This window comes from Narcine bancroftii, chromosome 5, assembly GCF_036971445.1.
Source record: "Narcine bancroftii isolate sNarBan1 chromosome 5, sNarBan1.hap1, whole genome shotgun sequence".
Classification (NCBI taxonomy): Eukaryota; Metazoa; Chordata; class Chondrichthyes; order Torpediniformes; family Narcinidae; genus Narcine; species Narcine bancroftii.
Window position 1 is genome coordinate 132,063,941 of NC_091473.1, and position 20,187 is coordinate 132,084,127.

The following is a 20,187-nucleotide window of genomic DNA, read 5'->3' on the forward strand; positions in this document are numbered from 1 at the left end:
TCCACACAAATTGTCCATTCCTTTCTTGACTCATCATTATCTCCTGAAAATTTTTGGAGCACATCTGAATGCTCTATAGTACAAATTGTTTAGATTTAATACATGCAAGTGAATCTATTTTTGTTGCCAAACATTTTTGGTTGTGGGCTACATACAGAAAAAATTTAGGGACTCCCAGACCAAAGAATATTAAGCCCAGTGGTTTTCAACCAGTTACACTAAAATAAAAAAAAAACATGTTTTTTAGACCAGAAAACCCCAGTGCCATTGAAAGTTCATTTTCTATCAAAATAACTGACACTCCTGAAGAGTTGTAACAGTTGACAACCTTATAGTAGTTTATTAATGTGCTCACATATTACAGTAGACATGTCTGTATCTGCTACTCTTAAATTTAAATGAATACAATAAAACTATAACATTTGCATTCAAAAAGCAGTGCAAAGTAAGAACAGAAGAAGATCAAGAAAGGGGCAAGGTGGTCTCCAACATTTCCTCACAACTCTCAGTGAGTAGAGGTCATGGGCCAAGTGTCCACCTTATTGATTATGATGCCATGTGCAAATCTGTAGGTGGGCTATTAATATTTGATTCCTTGCAAATCAAATAAATACTCTTCCCCTTCATTTCTGTGGAAAAAGTATTCATTTTCCGACAGTGTCTGATATTTTTGTCACTCCCTTGCTATTTTCTGTCTTTTTGGTTCAGCCATGTTTAATTAATTGAGGTACGTGTTTATTTTAACTAAGGTAAACTTTTTCATCCATGAGTAACATTGCAATTGTTGGTCTAGTACAGTGGTTCTCAACCTTTTTTCTTTCCACTCACAAACCACTAAGAAATCCCTATGCCTAATCTGTGATTAGTAAGGGATTGCTTAAGGTGGTATGTGGGTGGAAAGAAAAAAATTTGTAAACCACTGTTTTAATTGTCCCTAATTGACTTGTTGTGCACGGTTTAATAACTCCAAAGGAAATGGGCCAATGACCATTTTTCTCAAGCAAAATATTTCAGTAACAATTGGGTCTAGAGCGGTGATTCTCCACCATCCCATCCCATCCACATATCACCTTAAGCAATTCCTAACTAATCACAGAACATCGATGGCATAGGGATTACTTAAACTGATATGTGAGTGGAAAGAAAAAGGGTTGAGAACCACTGATATAGCAGTTGTTCAAAATGGCAACAATATAACCATTTACGGAGCGGAAACAGGCCACGTTGGCCTGTCGAGTCCGTACCGGTTCACTGATTTTGTGCGCCCTGTTCAGGCATTGGTCCCAGTAGATCTTCATTCAATAACGATGGATGAATTCAATGCAGATGGAATCAGTAACTATCTGGAACTTCCAACAATCCAAGAATAGTGAAGTCATCAAGCAGGCGAGCAGCATTTTAAAATCTAATGTTGAAACTAAATGCACTGTACATACAGTGCAATTTACGAGCCATATTCCATTTTATTTTTAAAATTCACCCATGCCACTTAAAAATGGACAATGGGGCCAGAGGCCATAGTTTGGCCACCCCTGATGTAACTGATTCCCACAGTGCCTAGTTTTATGTTGTTATAGCCAACGTCTTCCATTGGAACGTGTTCAAGATTGTCAATTACTATGATTCTATTTTCCTTAATATGAGGAAAATACAGAATTTGATGAAAATTTAATTGTTTGGATTGCAAAAGTGTATTTCTGAATTTGTATCAACAAATGAAATATTAACTGGCACAATATTTCCCATAAAATTTCAGAATTACATACTTTCGAATTTGACAGGTTTGTGCTTGAAATCACAGATGCCTCAAATTTTAATTTCTGCTCTGCAAGCCAAAAAGATTGTGGCCGAATCTTTACCCTGTGTCCATATTCTTCTCTGATTTCCTGCATGAATGGATTCTCTTGGAACTATATGATTAAGCATCCATGGTCCACTGAGATAGAAACGCAAAGGTTTACATTCCTCTGAACAAAGTAATTTATTTAGCTAACCATTTTGTCTCATGTGATGGACAATAGTCCTAACCTTTCAAGACAGAAAATATTCAGCCTGTTGGTCTGTTTTGGAATCCATTGCTACAATGAGATCACCCCTCATTCTTCTAATCAAAATATGGGCCTATTCTACCTCCACTTCCTTTTCTCAGGGATCAAATTGGTATGTGTACATTATCTCAGCTCTTGGATAAGTAGGCTGGAACGATGCATGCCACTTCAGTTGTGGTCTTGCCAAAGACCTGTGGAATCAAGTTTACTTCTGTGCTTGACTCTTGTTGCAATAAAGGTGAACATACCGTTAAGAGCACAGAGGACCCCAAAACCCAGCAGCAATATTCACCAAGACAAATGGTTACTTCAACAAAAGTTGCTTTTATCTTTAAAAATGAAAACCAGATCAAACTTTAACTTATCACTATTAACTTAACCCCCTTCTAATTCTAAGCGCACATGTATGTAATGTGTATGTGTAAGTTCAGAAACGTTTGATTCACAGTCCAATCTCACTTCTCATTCCTCCAAGTTCACTGATATCAGGCAATTCTTATACTGTGCACAGAATTTAACATTTATAAAGTTCACCAGGCTTTGGTGGTTGAAAGGTCAATGGTTACCACACAGGAAGGCTCTTGTTGGTTTTCAGAGAGGTTCGTTGGACACAAACTGATACCTTCCAATCAACCACTTCACTGTCTTGCCGAAGAAACGTGCTCCATCAGGGTTTTCCAGATGATAACCTTTTTCTTTCAGGTCACCACAGAGTTCCTTCCCCCCCCCCCCCTCCTCTCCCCCTTTCTGAGAAAACCTCATGACCCTCTTTGAACAGCAAACTGCACTCAGACTGTGGCACTGGACCCAATTTTAGAGTTCCTTTATCTGTTGCTTTCCAATACAATAATCCATTACTCCACAGCATGCCCAATAAACACCTACTTGTGAAATCCTTATAGGCACTCTTCAAAGGCAACAACAATGTCTCAACAACACTACCATCTTCCTGTTGGCTTCAACGCAATTTACATTCAGCCAGTCTGACTGCAGTTGGCTCTGTACAGGCTCTAAACGGCCTGTTTACAGGAGCTGATTATTTATTTTGAAACGTGCAAATAAAATTAAAACCTTTACATGGTAATTTGTTATTAAAATATTGTGATTTGCTTTTAACAGCATCCATTGGTCAGTAGTAAGCACCAGGTTTTGGGTGTTGTCTTAGACAAACAAAATTGCTCAAAATCAACATTTCAGGTGGAAATTATGGGTGACATCCTACAGAGTTGTTCTATACATCGGCATATAAGAGTACCTCCTTTCTCCTGATCCATCCAGGTTCTCCCTATCCTTGTATGATTCCATCTGTGCAATTGTACAAAGGGCATAGTGCCTTTAAAGAATGCAATGCAGATCCACTGCAGTCTTAACATGGAATAGAAAAATGAAAATTGTTGATTTTGGACTATGGGATGGTTGAGAAATTCTATTTTAGTTGGTAATGTTGGGAGTGCCCTTGAGTGGTTGAAGGTACTGCCACATTGCTGATGGGGAAGGAGTTAGCAGGATCTTGTTTCAGTAGCAATACATTTCCAAGTGGTGGTGTGTGTGATGACCAAGTGAAGCAGGTTGGCCGTCCTCTCGCGTGCGGGCCGTCCTCTCGCGTGCGGGCCGTCCTCTGTGGGAGCTGCTGTTGATATAATCCAGCCAAGTCGATCTTGCCCACTGGAGCCAAGAACATTTCCAGTGGTTGAGCTAAGAACCATGACATCAATAGAAGCGTGAGATGACTAGTGACTGAGAATGAAGGGAACAGAGCTGTGTCCATGGGATTAAGAGCAGGCAAAGTTTTGCTGGAGGAATTCGGCAGGCCATGCAGCATCCATAGGTAGGAATGATCAGTCAACGTTTCTGCTTTGAACCCTATATCGAGACTTAAGATTTAAAAAAAAAGTGAATTTGCAGATATATAAAGGTGGAAAGAAAGTGAGGGAGCGGCCCAGAGGTGGCACAGTATGAGAGAGGTTCAGAGATAACCCTTGGAAGAGAGGAAGAACATTGCTTGTTCCTTAGAGTGCAACTTTCATGAATTACACTGGTCAACAAATTTTTTCAAAAGGTTTGATTTGTGAAACTTTTGTGGGGGGGGGGGTGGATATTACGATAGACAAGTTCAAGGTGAATACAAAGATAATTTCAGATTTGCTCTATCAAGTAGGAAGTTGGAGAAACGTTAAATTAAGTATTATGTAATTTAGCCAGTTTAATCGCAAAATGATGCCGACACATTGTGTTCGTTCAACTGACCTAAAAATGTTTTGCTGCTGATTTTTGTTTGTACTCGGCATCTGATGCCTCTCATGTCAATGTCCAACCACAGTTGGCCAGTATTGATGGATTCCAATTGCCCTGAACCGCTTTCCCATGGTTGCAATATCCTGGTGAAACCTTTCACCCACGTTCATCACTGACTCCACCAAGATCAGCGGGGAAGACGTCCAGGTTATGCTTGAACGAGACATAACTTTTTTTTGTGATTTCCTATCATATTTTATCTTAAATCAGTACATGTTAAGAAAAGGTTAAGGTGATTTTCACGATCAGCAGCCCAAAATTCATAAAATACACCCCAAAAGCGACCAGGAGGCAAAATCTTCATTATCCAGTGTTAATATCTCACTATTAAGTTTTTAAATACTTTTGTAAAATTATGATGTAAAAGAAATATTTGGCCCATATGTATGAAGTGTGGGCTAAAAGTTCAGTGAGCAGTCTTGTTGAAATAAAGTGTTTAATCAATTACTTCCATAAGTTACAAAACAGTCTTTTTGGCTACAAAAGTAGTTCCTCTACATTGAGCAAAGAGGATGTTTGAGAGCCAAAATACTAAAAAAATTACATACGCATTTTTATTCTTAAATGCACTTTTTGTTACAAAAATCTTTTATTACATACAGGTACACTCATTTCTTAATAGTATTTATTCATGTATATTTAAACTAATTTGTATTAGTTACAATAATGAAAATGTACACATACTGCATAGACTTGTGTAATAGTCAAATTTTGTGGACCAATTTTTAGGGTGAAATTTAGGGGTGGGGGGGTCAACTATTACACACATACAAAACAGGCACTTACTTCGGTTGAGTTGTTCAAGGCATTTGGAGCTGTGATAAGCAGCTGGCTGGACAGGACAGGGTGGTAAGTGCGTGATCGGAGCATCAGGAGTTTGGATGGGTGGGTGGACGGGGCCTAGGTGAGTGTTGGAGGCGTTGGGACCTTTGGTGGGTGAGCAGTCAGGGTGTTGCGGGATTCTGTGGACAGGCAGCCAGGGCAGGGCATTGGGAGCTCAGATAGGCAGAAGTTGGGGACGTCTGGTGGTCGGCTGAGCGGACAGCCAGGGCATTGGGTGCTTGGACGGGAGAGCGGCCAGGATCTCACTTACACTCCGCTAATTTCACTGCAACGCAGGCACGTGTGTCACAATCACAGGATCGCAAGCCATGCCCACTAACACTACACAGCGAGCATTCCTCCGCAAGCTACGTATTCACGTGAAAGAGCCACATGTGGCTCATGAGCTGTGGTTTGGCCAGCCCTGCTGTGGGTTATTAGGTAGGCACAAAACTGTTGGTCAAAGGGCCTGTACTGTGCTGTAGATTTTTATGCTTCATGTTAATGTTCCCCACCAAAAGAATTTTAACATCAATACCATTTGGTAGCCGTGATATATAGATGAAAGCAGATGTTAGGGTTGTACAATATATCTTGCATAATAAAAACCTAGTCCCTTTTGGAAAAAAAAATCCCCAAATTAAGTGAAACTCTAAAGTCTGCCAATGCAAGTATTTGTAGTAAAAAGGCAATGATAGGGAAACTCAGCAGGTCACAGCAAAGATGGATACTTCTCCAATTTTCCCAAATTACCTTGCCTTCATTTTGGGTTCATTTAAAATAACCTCCAAGACTTTAAATGGTAAGGACAAAGATTTTTTTTTTAAAAATCAACCTTCCCAAATAGGGTACTGGGATTATAATTGAGGCACTGCATCCAATGTTGGATATTTTCCTAGTTCTGGTTGTGTTTCATGTTCTGTGGCACAGTAGGGTATTGTTATTGATGAATGGCTGCAAGACAACCAGTTCTCAGTTCTAGCTGGCAGAGTGGTAAAATTAGAGTCTCATTTTCTCTTTGACACGTTGATCATAACGAAGCTTAACAATGCACTGACTGTAAGTACTTATCACAGCCTGGGATAATTTAACAGTTGAGCTGACTGACTCAAAACATAACCCTATACGTATCGTGATTCTGCAGGATTGTCTACCTTTTATTCATTTGAAAATGCATTGGGAATAGATGCTTATGGAATGGAGAAGATATCAGTGGCTGAGGTGACTGCCCCTCCTAATGTGCTTGTATGCTTTTGCTTCCATCCCACTGATGGTTTTGCCAGAAACATTTAGCCCAAAACTTCTTATCTCTTTGATTTGCTTGAATTAAGTCTTAATTGCAAAGATGGGGGCAGGGAGACATCACAGTAGCATTTGGCCAAGTTTCACATCAAGGACTGCAGTTGAAACAGAAGGTAAGCACCAAAGAGGAAAAAACTCCCTCTGGATGGAGTGATCTGTTGCAAAAAGGAGGATGGTTGTTGGATTAATTGCCCCAGTCACAGGGTACCATTGAAGTTGTTTCTCACTTTAGTGTTGTTGCAGGTTCGGTAAGATGCAGAGTGGTAACGTTTCAGGTTGAAGACTTTTTAACTAGATCTCTGTGAAATCAGCAGGTTTCGTGTTGCAGGGTGATGGATGCCTGTCTGTGATGGGATGCAAACGATAATGCTGCCTGCCCAGAGGGTGGTGAAGGTTTGCTAAAGCTGTGGATCATCTATCAAGGGGATGTAGAGGAGAAAGAGGGGGACAAATGCTGGAAGTTGGATAAAGCTTGCAAAATCTGAAACCCTGTGTGATGGAATATTGGAATGTTTTTGGGAGATAAATTGGTAAAATTAGAGGTTACTAAATACACACATTTTAAAAGAGATCTTATTTGAAATACTGGAGAATTCATATTCAGTGACGTTATAGAAGTTATGGAGAATGCTATGGAGATTTCACAAGTGGTTGTTAATTGAAGTGAATGAATGGACTATTGTCTTTAAAAGCCACAGCAAGAGACAGGCCGTCTCCTAATACCTCTTCACAGAAAGGTCATTGAGATGTTATTGATTACCTAAAACAACAGATTGACCAAAAGACAAACTATTGTTTGCTGGAGAAGGTCAGGGGTTTTGCAAGTGAGAGAGAGAAGGACATGCTGCCTGGAAGTTTGAGTCTGAGAGAGAGGGACAGACAGAAGGGAGTCTTGGACTGTGTGCAACACAGAAAGCTGTAACAAGTCAGGAGAAGCTTGTTGGAACTGAAACACAAGCTCCAGAGTGGCGGATGGCTGGAAGTGCTATCTGATATTTCTCTTGGAATAAGTGGAACAGAAAGGAACTCTGTAATAGCCTGAAAGAAAGAGATCATATGGAGAACCCTGATGGAGCAAGTTTCATCAGCAAGACATTGAGGTGACTAATGGTGGTACCGCAGTTGTGGAAATCCTGGAATTACACATTTCTCTCTGCAAACCTACAAGCACCTTCCTGAGCGGTAACCATTAACCATCCTGAGCACCAAAGCCTGGTGAACTTTATACATGTTAAATTCTGTGCACAGTATAAGAACTGCCTGCAGCCTGTCAACTTGGAAAATTGAGATTGAACTGTGAACCAAATAACTTGTCTTAAATTTGCACACACATTATATACATGTGTGCTTAGAATTAGAAGGGGGTTAAATTGGGTTAGTTAAGTTTATAGTGATAAGTTAAAGTTTGATTTTGTTTTCATGTTTAAAGATCATTAAAAACTTTTGTTTTGTGTAACCATTTGTCATGGTGAATATCTGTTGCTGCTGGGTTTTGGGGTCCTTTGAGCTTGTAACACCTGAAATAAAAGAATGCTGAAATATCAGAGTAGCTGAGGGGGGAAAAAACTAAGCTGACAGATACAGCTTGTAACAACTGGCCAGCTCTGCAAACTGGCAAGTTATCAGAAATAATTCAATTGTTGCATCCAGAGGGTTGTAATGCACCCAGTTGGAAAATTAGATGCTCCAACTTTTGCTTAAATTGGGCTGCCTTAGAACAGTGGAGAAGACAAAGCAGATGTCAGAGTAGAATTAAGAATTTTGATGACAGAAACTAGTGGCTCAGTGTCATCCTTGGGGCCAAATGGAAGTGCTGTGCTTCTCAAAGCAGTCACTCTCTCTGTATGTGGCATCTTCAATCTAAATCACAGCTCACTGTCAATATTGAATGTGGTTCAACTGAGCCACTGCTTATCTTGGGTTCAGGATGCTGAGAGAGGTAGAAGGGAAGGTGTTGCAATTGTTGGGCAGTGTGATGGGGAAAGAGCAAACCAGCGAGTTACAAAAGGAATGGTCCTTCCTCGAATAATATGCAAACGATGTGTCGGGTGGTGGAGTAGAGTGAATATGGAGGCAAAGATGGGGAGGAGCAATGGGTGCAACAGGTGAATCCAGGTTATGGATCTTGCGGGGGAGAAGAGAGAGTTGTATATGGTTCTGGGCTCATGAAATTAGAAGCTGTAGAGGAGAGATCACCAGATAAAATTCGAGTTAATGACAGTTTGGGAATCAATGGGTTGATGTTCAACCTCTGTGAGGTAGAGATCAGTTCACCAAACATTAATGGCACTACCCTTACCAAACCTGACAACATTGGGGTTGGTTCCTCCTGAGCCAAGTGCTCTAAATGCAGGAGAACGATGGCCAAAGGACACTCCCAACGTGTTTGTGGTTGCTAATACCTGTGTTGGCATCTTAAGTCTGCATTTTGTTTAAAGAAGATTGGTGGACAGCAGGAATACAAGGGGTGAGTGCTAATTGGAAAACAGAACTCCTGCGATTAATAATTATTCATAAATAATTATAAATCGTCTTGTGGTAATGCAATCGTATTTATTAAATGTTATACAAGAACTTCCACTTTAAAAATGATTTGTACAATCTCTTGTGTGTTCAAGGTTTATTCACTTCCGAAGTTTATGATTTGGGTTAGTGTTGGTTAACACTACAGTTTCTGGAGACCTCTGGAATTAGGGGTTAGTATTCTATACCATCAACCAAGGCAGTGGCACAATTTGATATGTGTACCCACAAAAAATGATCTCTCTTGTCATATAATTTGCCTTTCAAAAACCTAGATGTCAACATTGGAATTCTTTGCAATCATACTAGAGGGTCAAATTTATGGATAATTCCAGAACTTAAAAAAAAAACCTATCAGTTCCATTTGGTGAAATCTGCCTCTCAAGGCCGACTTCACTCAGTGATCCTTCAGCACAAAGTTTCACATTAGTTTGTGCGAGGATATTACAGGCTGAAATGCTGAAAACACAAGTACCTCTGATCAGATACCAACACATGAGAGAATGAACAATAATAAAATATGTTGGGTAATACTCTTTACTTAAATATATAAAAATACTTCCACGTAAATCAAGCCATTCAGGCAAACTTGACAGATGGTTCCACCTTCCATTTTGCATGCAGTTATAAAGGTTTTGATGGAATATGAAGGCCCATTTCCAGTCCACTGTGGTCCCATCATGCCGTATTTGCACCCTGCCAAATAAAAAAAATCACATTAATTCTGCAGATGTGCTTTACTGAATATTAACTAACCACTGTAAAAATATTTACATCAGCTAAACATTTTAACATGCTTGAGGCAAAACCTCTGAACTCATGGACTCAGCTTATTTCCTCCGGGCTCAAAGGGCAGGAAAATTTAAAGACTGGTGTCCCAGAAACTCTTGAAGTGAAACGTGAAAGTCTGCAGATGCTGTGATTGTTAATAAAAACACAGAAATATTGGAGGAACTTAGCAGATCTCAGAACCTCCATAGGAGGTAAAGATATATAACCGACGTTTTGCTTCTTCAAGGTACCTCAGGCTTAAAATGTCAATTATATATCTAGAAATACTTGACCAATACAACATTCAATTTCTGCTGCATAAATTGTTTTTTTTTCTTTCAGGACATTAGATATCAGTCTGGGTTCTTTCATTGATACATTTCCCCCTCATGAAACAGTGATATTTGAAGCTTTCACTGACCTGGGAGAGTGATCATGTGCAGTCTGTAGGATTAAATCCTGCAGTGCAGCAGGAACCTGAATGCTGTGGTGTTATGGATTATATTATGGTAATGGATAAATATGTCTTTAAAAGAGAGATTGTGGGGGGGGGGGGTGGGGGTTTAACTTTGATCCTGTTTTTGTGTTTAAAGAAAATTAAAAGCAACTTTTGTTTATGTAACCATTTGTCTTGGTGAATTTCTATTGCAGCTAGGATTTGGGAGTCCTCTGAACTCATAACTATCAGGTTAGGAAATGTCACTATGTATATTTTAATGATGAACATTTGTAAATATTGTTATTGATATAATTCATGGTTCAATAATTAAAAAATTTTTTTTAAAAAAACCATTAGGTTTACTATGTCTTTCAACAAACAACAGTGGTCAACATACTAGGATACTAATATACTAGGATCCGAAGCTACCTACTAGCTTCAACATGACCTCTTGCTCCTCCCGCAAGGAATGTAAGTTTGAACTTTACTGCAGAACTTTCCTCTTCATAGCTTTGAGCTTTTACTGCTGTAGTGTCTTTCCAGTGCAACTCGCATTCCAATCAGGATCTTCACTAAGGACCAAGGTCAGATCACTAAACTGCTCCAAGTTCATTATAATGACTGTACACGTACACCCAGATGAAATAGTGCACACAGATATCTACACAATACACAGCACGTAATAATCACAAATGCACATAAAGATATAATAAAATGAATATAGGTGGCACAGTTGGTGTAACGGTTAGTATAACGCCTTTACAATGCCAGCGGTCGGGACTGGGGTCTGAATCCCGCGCTGTTTGTAAGCTCTCCTCTGTCTGGGTTTTCCCCAGGGGGCTCCAGTTTCCTCCTTCTGTTCGAAACGTACTGGGGGGTGGGTGTAGGTTAATTGGGGTGAAAATTGGTCGTCACAGACTTGTGGGCTGAAATGGCCTGTTACCGTGCTGTATATGCAAATTTAATTTAAAAAAATTAAATATTTTGGAGTAATATACTTGGTTACAGGATACTGTTCATCAATCTCACAGCTTGTGGGAAGAAGCTATTTCCCAGCCTGACAGTCCAGATTTTAATGCTCCGTTACCTCCTTCCTGAGGATAGTTGGACACATGGACAGTGTAATACTTGTCCTCAAAGAGTTCACGGCTGACAACCATTTCCTCTCTAAGTGAGTAATGAGGAAGCCAAATAAATGTTGGCCTTAATTGCAAGGTGCTGGAGTACAAAAGAAAGGAAGTTGTGATTGAATTGGTGTTGGAAAGCTTGTGTGTGGAATGCTGCATTCAGTTTTGGGCTCTTTATTTAAGGAAGGAAATTATTACAATGGAAGCAGTTTAGAGTAAGTTCATGCAGTTGATTCCTTGTATGAAGAAGATGTCCTATGTAGCACAATCGAGCAGTTTGGGCGTGGAGCAGCTCATCTCTTACAGAGATGAATAGTATTTTGCTGTTCACTGCTGAGTTGTGTGTCATGGGATGAAAGGAGATGAGCGAAAAATGAGAGATCTAATTGAAACACAATTCTTTTGGGCTTGGCAGATTGGGTACAGACTTTGTGGGAATAGTGAAGTGGGCTCGAGAGGCTTGTACTGAATGGTGAAATGTACTCATTTTTTTTTAGTTCATATGCTCTCTCACTGTACCAATGCTAACTAGTTTCCAAGATAACCACTCCTCTCGCCTGTCAAAATCCCTTCAAACGTATTTTATCTTGCTTGGAGGTTAGAAGATTGAGGGGTGTCCTTATTCAAAACCTATAAAATCCCAAGGAGGCTTTACAAGGTAGACATCGAGTTGTTCGCAGCAGAGAAAGTCATGAAAGAAGGGGACGTAGCTGCAAAATAAAGAGCTGGCCATTTAAAACAGAAATGTGTAGAAATTTCTTCTCTCGGGGCTAGTGAATTCTCAGCCCCCCCCCCGAAGATGGCAAAGAATGCAGAATATATTTAAGGTGGAGAAAGGTAAATCGAACAGTACAGGCCCTTCAGCCCAGAATGTTATGCTGACCTGTCACTCCAGAATAATTTAACCGTCCCTTACCTCCTATCCACAATCCTTTATTTTTCTTCCATCACATACCTATCTTAAGAGTCTTTTGAATGGTCCTATTGTATTGTTTAGCTTTAATTAATTCTATAACATCAACTACAATTCTTTGGAGGGATGGTTACCTAAAGATGGATTTTTTGGGGTGCATTTTTTTTCAATTTATAGACAAAATCAATAAAAATAGAACTGTTTGTTATCTAGGGAGGCCTAGTACAAGGAAATAAATATTTAAAGATAGAACAGTTGAGACCAGCAATGATTAGCCAAAATCATGTTGCCAGGCAGGCCAAGCTCGAGGGACCCAACAGTCTTCTATTGCAGAGCTGCTCTCTGTTCTCTTCCCCCATCAACTCCTACCTGTATCCACCTATTACCTCCTACCTGTTAGCCTGTACTCGTCCCTCCTCCTCACCCCCACATTTTTATTCAGGCATCTACCTGTTTTTCCGCATTCCTGACAAAGGTTTTTGGCCCAAAACGTTGACTACCTTTTAATTCCTATAGATGCTACATGACCTGCTGAGTTTCTCCAGCACTTTTTCTGTATTGCACTCGACCCCAGTATCTGCTATCCCCTATCCTTCCTCTTTTTTCTCTTCTCCCCTCCTACCTATATCCACCTATGACCTCTTTCCCCCTGTTGGCCTGTGCTCCTCCCCTGCCCCTTCTTTCCTTCCTCTCCTCCTCCCTCCTTTTTATTTGGGTGCATACCTGCTTTTTGCCCATACCTTGGTGAGGGGCTCAGGCCCGAGATGTTGCTTATATCCCTTTGCTTCCTGTACATGCTGTGCGACCCGCTGAGTTTCTCCAGCACTTTTGTGTATTGTGTTACAGACCTAGCATCTGCAGACTTTCCTGTTTAACTCCAATCTGCAGATTTTTGTGATTTACTTCTGCTCCTATTTTCTTCTGAACAGCGGCAATCCTGCCATGTTCAAACTCCACAAATGGGTCAGCACATGAGTGAGAATATTGAGTATAGAAATTGGGAGGTCTGCTGCAGTTGTTTAAGACATTAGTGAGGTCACATTTGGAGTAGTGTGTTCAGTTTTGGTCAACGTGGTGCAGGAAAGATGCCAACCTGGAGAGGGTGCAGAGAAGATTTACCAAGATGTTGCTAGGACTCGTAAACCTGAGCGATCAGAAGAGGTTAAGGTTAGGGCTTTATCCTTTAGAGTTCTGGAACGTGCGGGGTGAACTCATAGAGATGTACAAAATCACTAGGGGTAATGGAACGCAACCTCTCGACAATCTTTGCCCAGGGTAGAGGAATCGATAAAGAGAGGATTTAGGTTTAAGGAGAGAGGGGCTGGGAAGGATTTAGTAGGAACCTGTGGGGGTAACGTTTTTAACATAGAAGGTGGTAGGTGTATTGAACAAGATGCCAGTGAAGTTGGTTGAGGCAGGTGTTATGGCAATGGTAAAAGAATTTCTTTTACAGATACATGGATAAAATGGGTTTGGAGGGAATATGGGCCAAATGCCGGCAGGTAGAACTGGTGTAGGTTAGACTTTATGGTCAGGGTGGGCAGTTTCGAGTCTGTATGGGTCTGATCTGAATACATTTCTTTGTGATAAAACCCTAGTTTGCAATAGTTCTGGTTCAGCTGACTGGGCATTTTTTTCCACTATCCCTTATAAAAGGAGATATGTAAATAAAAGTTGTTGTTGAATTCTGCCTCATTTAAGCATTTTGCCGGTTAAAATCAAAAATAGAGCCGTCCACCTCTCTACCAAATAGAGCTGTCCACCTCTCTACCAAACAAACTCTCTCACCTTCAAGTTGTCCATTTATATACAATATTAACTATGTTAAAGCTTATCCCGACTTTGGTTATGTGCCTGTTATGATGTGTATTTTAAAATGGGCATTTCATCATTTTGTACAAAAGTATTTAGTATTAAAACTAATGAACAGCAACTTAACACGCATCTTGGAGCAACAGTTTTCCAAACTGACCATTGGCTGAAGTTCTACTACGTATCTGTAACTTTCCTTGTCCATTCTGTCACGACCATTGTTCCTGCCCTTTTCATTGGTTTTGTCCATAAATTTCTAGAGAGAAACAAGAGTTATTCTGGAAATGTTTATGTTAAAGCATCATTTGAAGCCAATAAGATTTCTGAAAAATAAAAGTTGTAATGCTAATAAAACCATGAAGACTACATGCACACACAGACAATTATTAAACAAGCTTGCAAATTCTTTGTGACTGATACCTCTGCTCCTTAGAATATAGATCAATGCAAATATGTCTTGAAGTTAGGAACTGTCCTTGTCAAGCACGGGTCAGAAGAGCAAATGATCAAAAAGTTGGTTTGTCGCGAAGCAATGATCTCTCTAATTGTCAGTTTTCTCCGTGGATTGTCACCTTGTCATGATGGAAGAGCTTGCGTGGTCCTGTGATCCCAATAGTGATGCCGCCTGGAGCTATGCTCCTGGTAGGGTCACCTACGGCAGTAAGGTTGAGGCTGAGGTCTCTGACAAAGAACAACACAACCAAGACCTCAATGGTGGAATAGGTGAACAAAGGTATTTCAAACTCAACGGCTGTGAAGGTGGACGAAGACTACAACAAATCCATCAACTCCAATCGTCATGGTTTCCATACCATTGGAATTAGTTGGTTGATTTGTGAAGTATCGTGTGCTTCTTGGAGTGCAACATCAAGTACATATTAAACAAGTACATGCACAGGTGTCTTTGCTCTGTGGACCACTTTCCAAGAATGGATTTATAAGCCACTTGAGATCCCATAAATGAGATCAATGGAACAAAGACCATTATCCTTGCTCTCAAGGGATAGCCACGATGACGAATAGTCAATGTGTGCAAAAAATCTTATGTTGTGCTTTTTCTTTCCTGTGACAAAAGTATGTGCACACTGAATGCTTGTGCAAATGTAAACTTGTAATTGTTTCATGGCTAATAAAACATTTACTGGCATGTTTTAATATAATACAAGTAGGATTAACTACTCATTTAACCTAGTTAACAGAAACAGTTAGCATTCCTGTTTTCTTCAACTGAGCTTTATTTTTTAATTTTTTTTATTTTTCACACTTTGAACCATATTAATCAAAATACACACAAGCATTTCCCTCTTGAATATAAACAGTGTCATTTTCTCCCCTTTTCCCCCCTCCCTCCAAACCCATTAAACGTTCAACACATACAATACAATAAACCCATTAAACAATGTCATCACACAATGAAAATAAACAAGAAAATTGTGTCATCTACTTTTACATACTGGGTCAGTTCATTTTGTCTTCTCATTCTATCATTTTAGAGGGTGGAGATCCGCGGGGTAGGCCCTCTCTGTTGTGTTCCATGTACGGTTCCCAAATTTGTTCAAATAATGTGACTTTATTTTAATTATATGTTATTTTTTCCAATGGAATACATTTATTCATTTCCATGTACCATTGCTGTACTCTCAGGCTCTCTTCTGATTTCCAGGTTGGCATTATATATTTTTTGCTACAGCTAAGGTTATCATCATAAATCTTTTTTTGCGCTTCATCCAGTTTGAGGCCTAATTCATTACTTCTTATATTACTTAGAAGAAAGATCTCTGGATTTTTCGCTATGTTGCTTTTTGTGATTTTATTTAATACCTGATTTAGATCTTCCCAAAACTTTTCCACTTTCTCACATGCCCAAATTGCATGTACTGTTGTTCCCGTTTCCTCCTTACAGCGGAAACATTTATCTGATACTGTTGGGTCCCATTTATTTAACTTTTGGAGCGTGATATATGGCCTGTGTAACCAATTATATTGTATCATGTGTAACCTCACATTTATTATATTTCTCATAGTTCTGGAGCATAACTTTTCCCATATTTCATTTTTTATCTTTATGTTTAAATCTTTTTCCCACTTTTGTTTGGGTTTATAGCTTATTTCATCATTTTCTTTCTCTTGCAGCTTGATGTACATGTTTGTTATAAATATTTTAATTATCATTGTGTCTGTAATCACATATTCAAAGCTGCTTCCTTCTGGTAATCTCAGTCTGCTTCCCAATTTGTCCTTTAAGTAGGTTTTCAGTTGGTGGTATGCAAACATTGTACCATGAGTTATTCCATATTTGTACTTCATTTGTTCAAATGAAAATAAATTATTTCCCAAAAAACAATTTTCTATTCTTTTAATTCCTTTTCTCTCCCATTCTCTAAAGGAAAGGTTATCTATTGTGAAAGGGATTAGTTGATTTTGCGTCAATAATAATTTTAGTAGTTGGTAATTTGTTTTTTTCCTTTCTACGTGAATCTTCTTCCAAATGTTGAGCAGATGGTGCAGTACTGGTGAACTTCTATGTTGCACCAGTTTTTCATCCCACTTATAAAGTATATGTTCTGGTACTTTCTCCCCTATTTTATCTAGCTCTATCTTGGACCAATCTTGTTTTTCCCTTGTTTGATAAAAATCTGATAGATATCTTAATTGTGCTGCTCTATAATAATTTTTAAAGTTTGGTAGCTGCAAACCACCTTGTTTGTACCATTCTGTTAATTTATCTAGCGCTATCCTTACCCCCTTTCCATAAGAATTTCCTAATAATTCTCTTTAGTTCATTGAAGAATTTCTCTGTTAAGGGAATTGGTAATGATTGAAATAGGTATTGTACACTTGGGAAGATATTCATTTTAATGCAATTTACCCTCCCTATCAATGTTAGTGGTAAATCTTTCCAATGTTGTAGGTCATCTTGTAATTTCTTCATTAATGGCTGATAATTTAATTTGTATAGATGGCCTAGATTATTATCTAGTTGAATACCTAGGTATCAGATTGCTTATGTTTGCCATTTAAATGATTTTTCTTTCGTACACTTTGTGAAATCCGCATTACTCATTGGCATCGTTTCACTTTTATTTGCATTGATCTTGTACCCTGATATTTCTCCATATTCCTTCAATTCTTATGTAATTCTTTTATTGATAATTCTGGTTCTGTTGAATACTATGATATCATCTGCAAATGAACTGATTTTATGCTCCTTCTCTTTTATTTTTATCCCTTTTATTTTATTTTCTGTTCTTATCAGTTCTGCCAATGGTTGTATTGCTAAAGTGAACAGTGAGGGAGATAGTGGACATCCCTGCCTATTTGACCTGCTTAATTTAAATTGGTTCGATATATATCCATTTACTGTCACCTTCGCCAATGGTCCTTTATAGAATGCTTTAATTCAATTAATATATTTCTCTGGTAGGTTGAACATCTGTAATACTTTGAATAAATAATTCCATTCTACCCTGTCAAAGGCTTTATCTGTGTCCATTTCTACTGCCATTACACGTTCTTCACATTATCTAATCCTTTCCCTACATCTGTTATGACCAGTTCTATTCTACTCACTTTTTCTTCTGTACTTTTCATTTCACTAAATTCTAGTGTCAGCCATTCTTTTAATGCTTTCATTTGTTCTTGAAATTTTTAAAAATCTATGTACTGTCCATTCATTTTACCTTCTATTCCTCTGTGCAGAGCTTGGTGTTCTTCTTCTTCTGTCTCTGCTCTTGGGTTTGTGTCTTCTACTTCTCTTCCTTGTATCTGTGTCTCTTCTGACTTTCTTGTTGAGCTGCTTGTCTCTGTTTGGTTTATTTTCATGGTTTCTTGATGTTGGTCTTCTTCTGGGCTGGTTATCTGTTGGGCCTCCTGCTTCTGTTTTTCTTTCTCATCCCTCCCTTTCCTGTTGCTTTCTTTTACTTCCAGTTGGGAGCCCTGGTGTCGGGCCTCTCTCAGCTGTTTGTGCTGTGTAGTTTCACTCCACAGCTGGTCCCCCCTCCTGTTGGTGTTCTCCTCGTCCTTGTAGTGCGCATCGTGCATGCGCAGTTGCGCACCTGTTTGGCTCAGTGAGCCATTTTTGCAGTCCCGCGGTCTGTAGGTCGTGACCCTGCGGGGTCTCCACTAACCTCGGGGAGCGGGCTCCTCTTTCCATGGCGGGTCCCTGCTTTTTCGAACAGGGAAGGCCTTCTCCTTTCTCTTTCGGCGTCTTTCCTTCTTTTTTTCCCGTTTTTGGTTTTTCTTTCTTGGGTGTCAATTTCTTTCTTTTCTCCACACCTTTATCTTTTATTTGTTGTGTTCTGTGTTTCTGGGGCTTTGCTTTTCCTTCACTTTTTTTCTTCTTTTCTGGAGAGGGCTGGTATTCTCCTACCGGCCACTACTCCATCATGTGACTCCTCCCCAACTGAGAGCATTATTGAGGGAACGATGGGTATAGGCATTGACTCCTTCGGGAGTAAATGAAATGGAACAAATGATTTGGATGGGTAATATGCCCAAATTTATTATCAGAATGTATTTTGCTCTTCATCCATCCATCCATCTATCTATCTATCTATCTAATTTTTATTTATTTAATTTTATAGGTTGATTTTGAAAGTCAGATGGGAACCTAGTGCACAGGCGTTTGACATTGGTCGGGTGGTAGAATTTTTAAAGGGAAGGACAGCTCACCTGGTGAGGAGCCTTCAGCCAGGTGAGTCTGGTGACTGCTGGTCATTGATTATTGTGGGAGGGATTAATTGGGTAATTAAGAAAATTAGAAGGAACCAATAAAAAGGAGGGCTTGCTAAAGGAGCAGCCTAGTGAAGGAGTGGGACTTCAAACCTTTGGCTCGAGAGGTTTCGGCTAGTAGAGGCTGAGGAAGAGCTCCCTGTGAGGTAAGGTTTTTTTTAGAAGATGATCTTAATTACTCTAATTCAAATTGAAGAGCAGGTGATGGAGTGAGTTGAGTGCTCCGATTGTAGGATGTGGGAGGTCAGGGACAGCACAGATGTTCCTGATGACTACAACTGCAAAAGGTGCATCCAGTTGCACTGGGTTAGGGAATTGGAGTTGTAGCTGGATGAACTGTGGATCATAAGGGAGGCAGAGGAAGTGTTAGATAGGAGTTATGGGGAGGTAGTCACCCCAACAGTCAGGAGTCGGGGAAACTGTGAAGAAAGGGAAAGGGGGAGGGAAAGACAGGCACTGCAGAGTACCCCTGTGGCTGTTCCCCTCAACAACAAGTATACTGCTTTGGATCCTGTTGGGGGGGACGATCTACAGGGGATAAATCATGGAGGTTGGGTATCTGCCACAGGGGCTCGACCCTTGGCTCAGAAGGGAAAGGGAGGGGGGAAGGGTAGGGCTCTTGTAGTTAGGGACTCGCTGATTATGGGGAGCAGATAGGAGGTCTGCTGGATGAGATTGGGGATCATGGTTGGTATTTTGCCTCCCAGGTGCCAGGGTCAGGGATGTCTCTGATCGAATCCACAGCAATCTGGAGGGGGAGGGTGAGCAGCCAGAAGTCGTGGTCCACGTGGAGACCAATGAGATAGTTAGAAGTGGGGATGAGTTCCTGAAAAGTGATTACATAGAGTTAGGGAAGAAGTTAAAAAGCAAGATCTCAAGGGTGGCAATCTCAGGATTGCTGTCTGTGCCATGTGCTAGTGAGAGTAGAACTAGGAAGTTGTGGCTCAGGAGCTGATGCAGGGGGCAGGAGTTTAGATTTCTGATCATGGGTTCTCTTCTGGGGCAAGTCTGACCTGTACAAAAAGTCCGGGCTGCACTTGAAGTGGAGGGGATCAATATCCTGGCGGGCAGGTTTGCTAGAGCTGTTGGGGAGGGTTTAAACTAGTTTGGAAGGGAGTGGGAATCAGAGTGAGACTACAGAGAGTAGGGAGGAAGAACACCTAGATTGGAAGGAATGGAGGGAACAATGAAAATATAAATGGAGAGAAGAAGGTAAAGGTAGTTGGTAATGTAATTTAGATAAATATTGGGAGAGATAGGTAAAATTAGAGTAGGTTACGTACATACACACATTTTAAAACAGATCTTATTTGAAATACTGAAGAATTCATATTCAGTAACATACAGAAACTATGGAGAATGCTATGGACATTTCACAAGTAGCTGATAATTGAAATGATGTCA

General features: G+C 39.9%; 1 protein-coding gene across 2 annotated transcripts in view; it reads right to left on the reverse strand.

The window, feature by feature from the left end:
- Positions 1-4,762: 4,762 nt before the first annotated feature.
- Positions 4,763-20,187, reverse strand: part of LOC138763975 (choline transporter-like protein 3) — a 130,133-nt gene continuing 114,708 nt past the window's right edge. For both annotated transcript variants that reach the window (XM_069939083.1, XM_069939084.1), the window contains exons 15-16: positions 14,213-14,308; positions 4,763-9,686 (exon numbers count right to left, since the gene is read on the reverse strand). In XM_069939083.1, the coding sequence (XP_069795184.1) occupies positions 9,669-9,686; positions 14,213-14,308 (114 nt within the window). In that variant the 3' untranslated portion in view covers positions 4,763-9,668. The remainder of the gene's footprint in view (positions 9,687-14,212; positions 14,309-20,187) is intronic.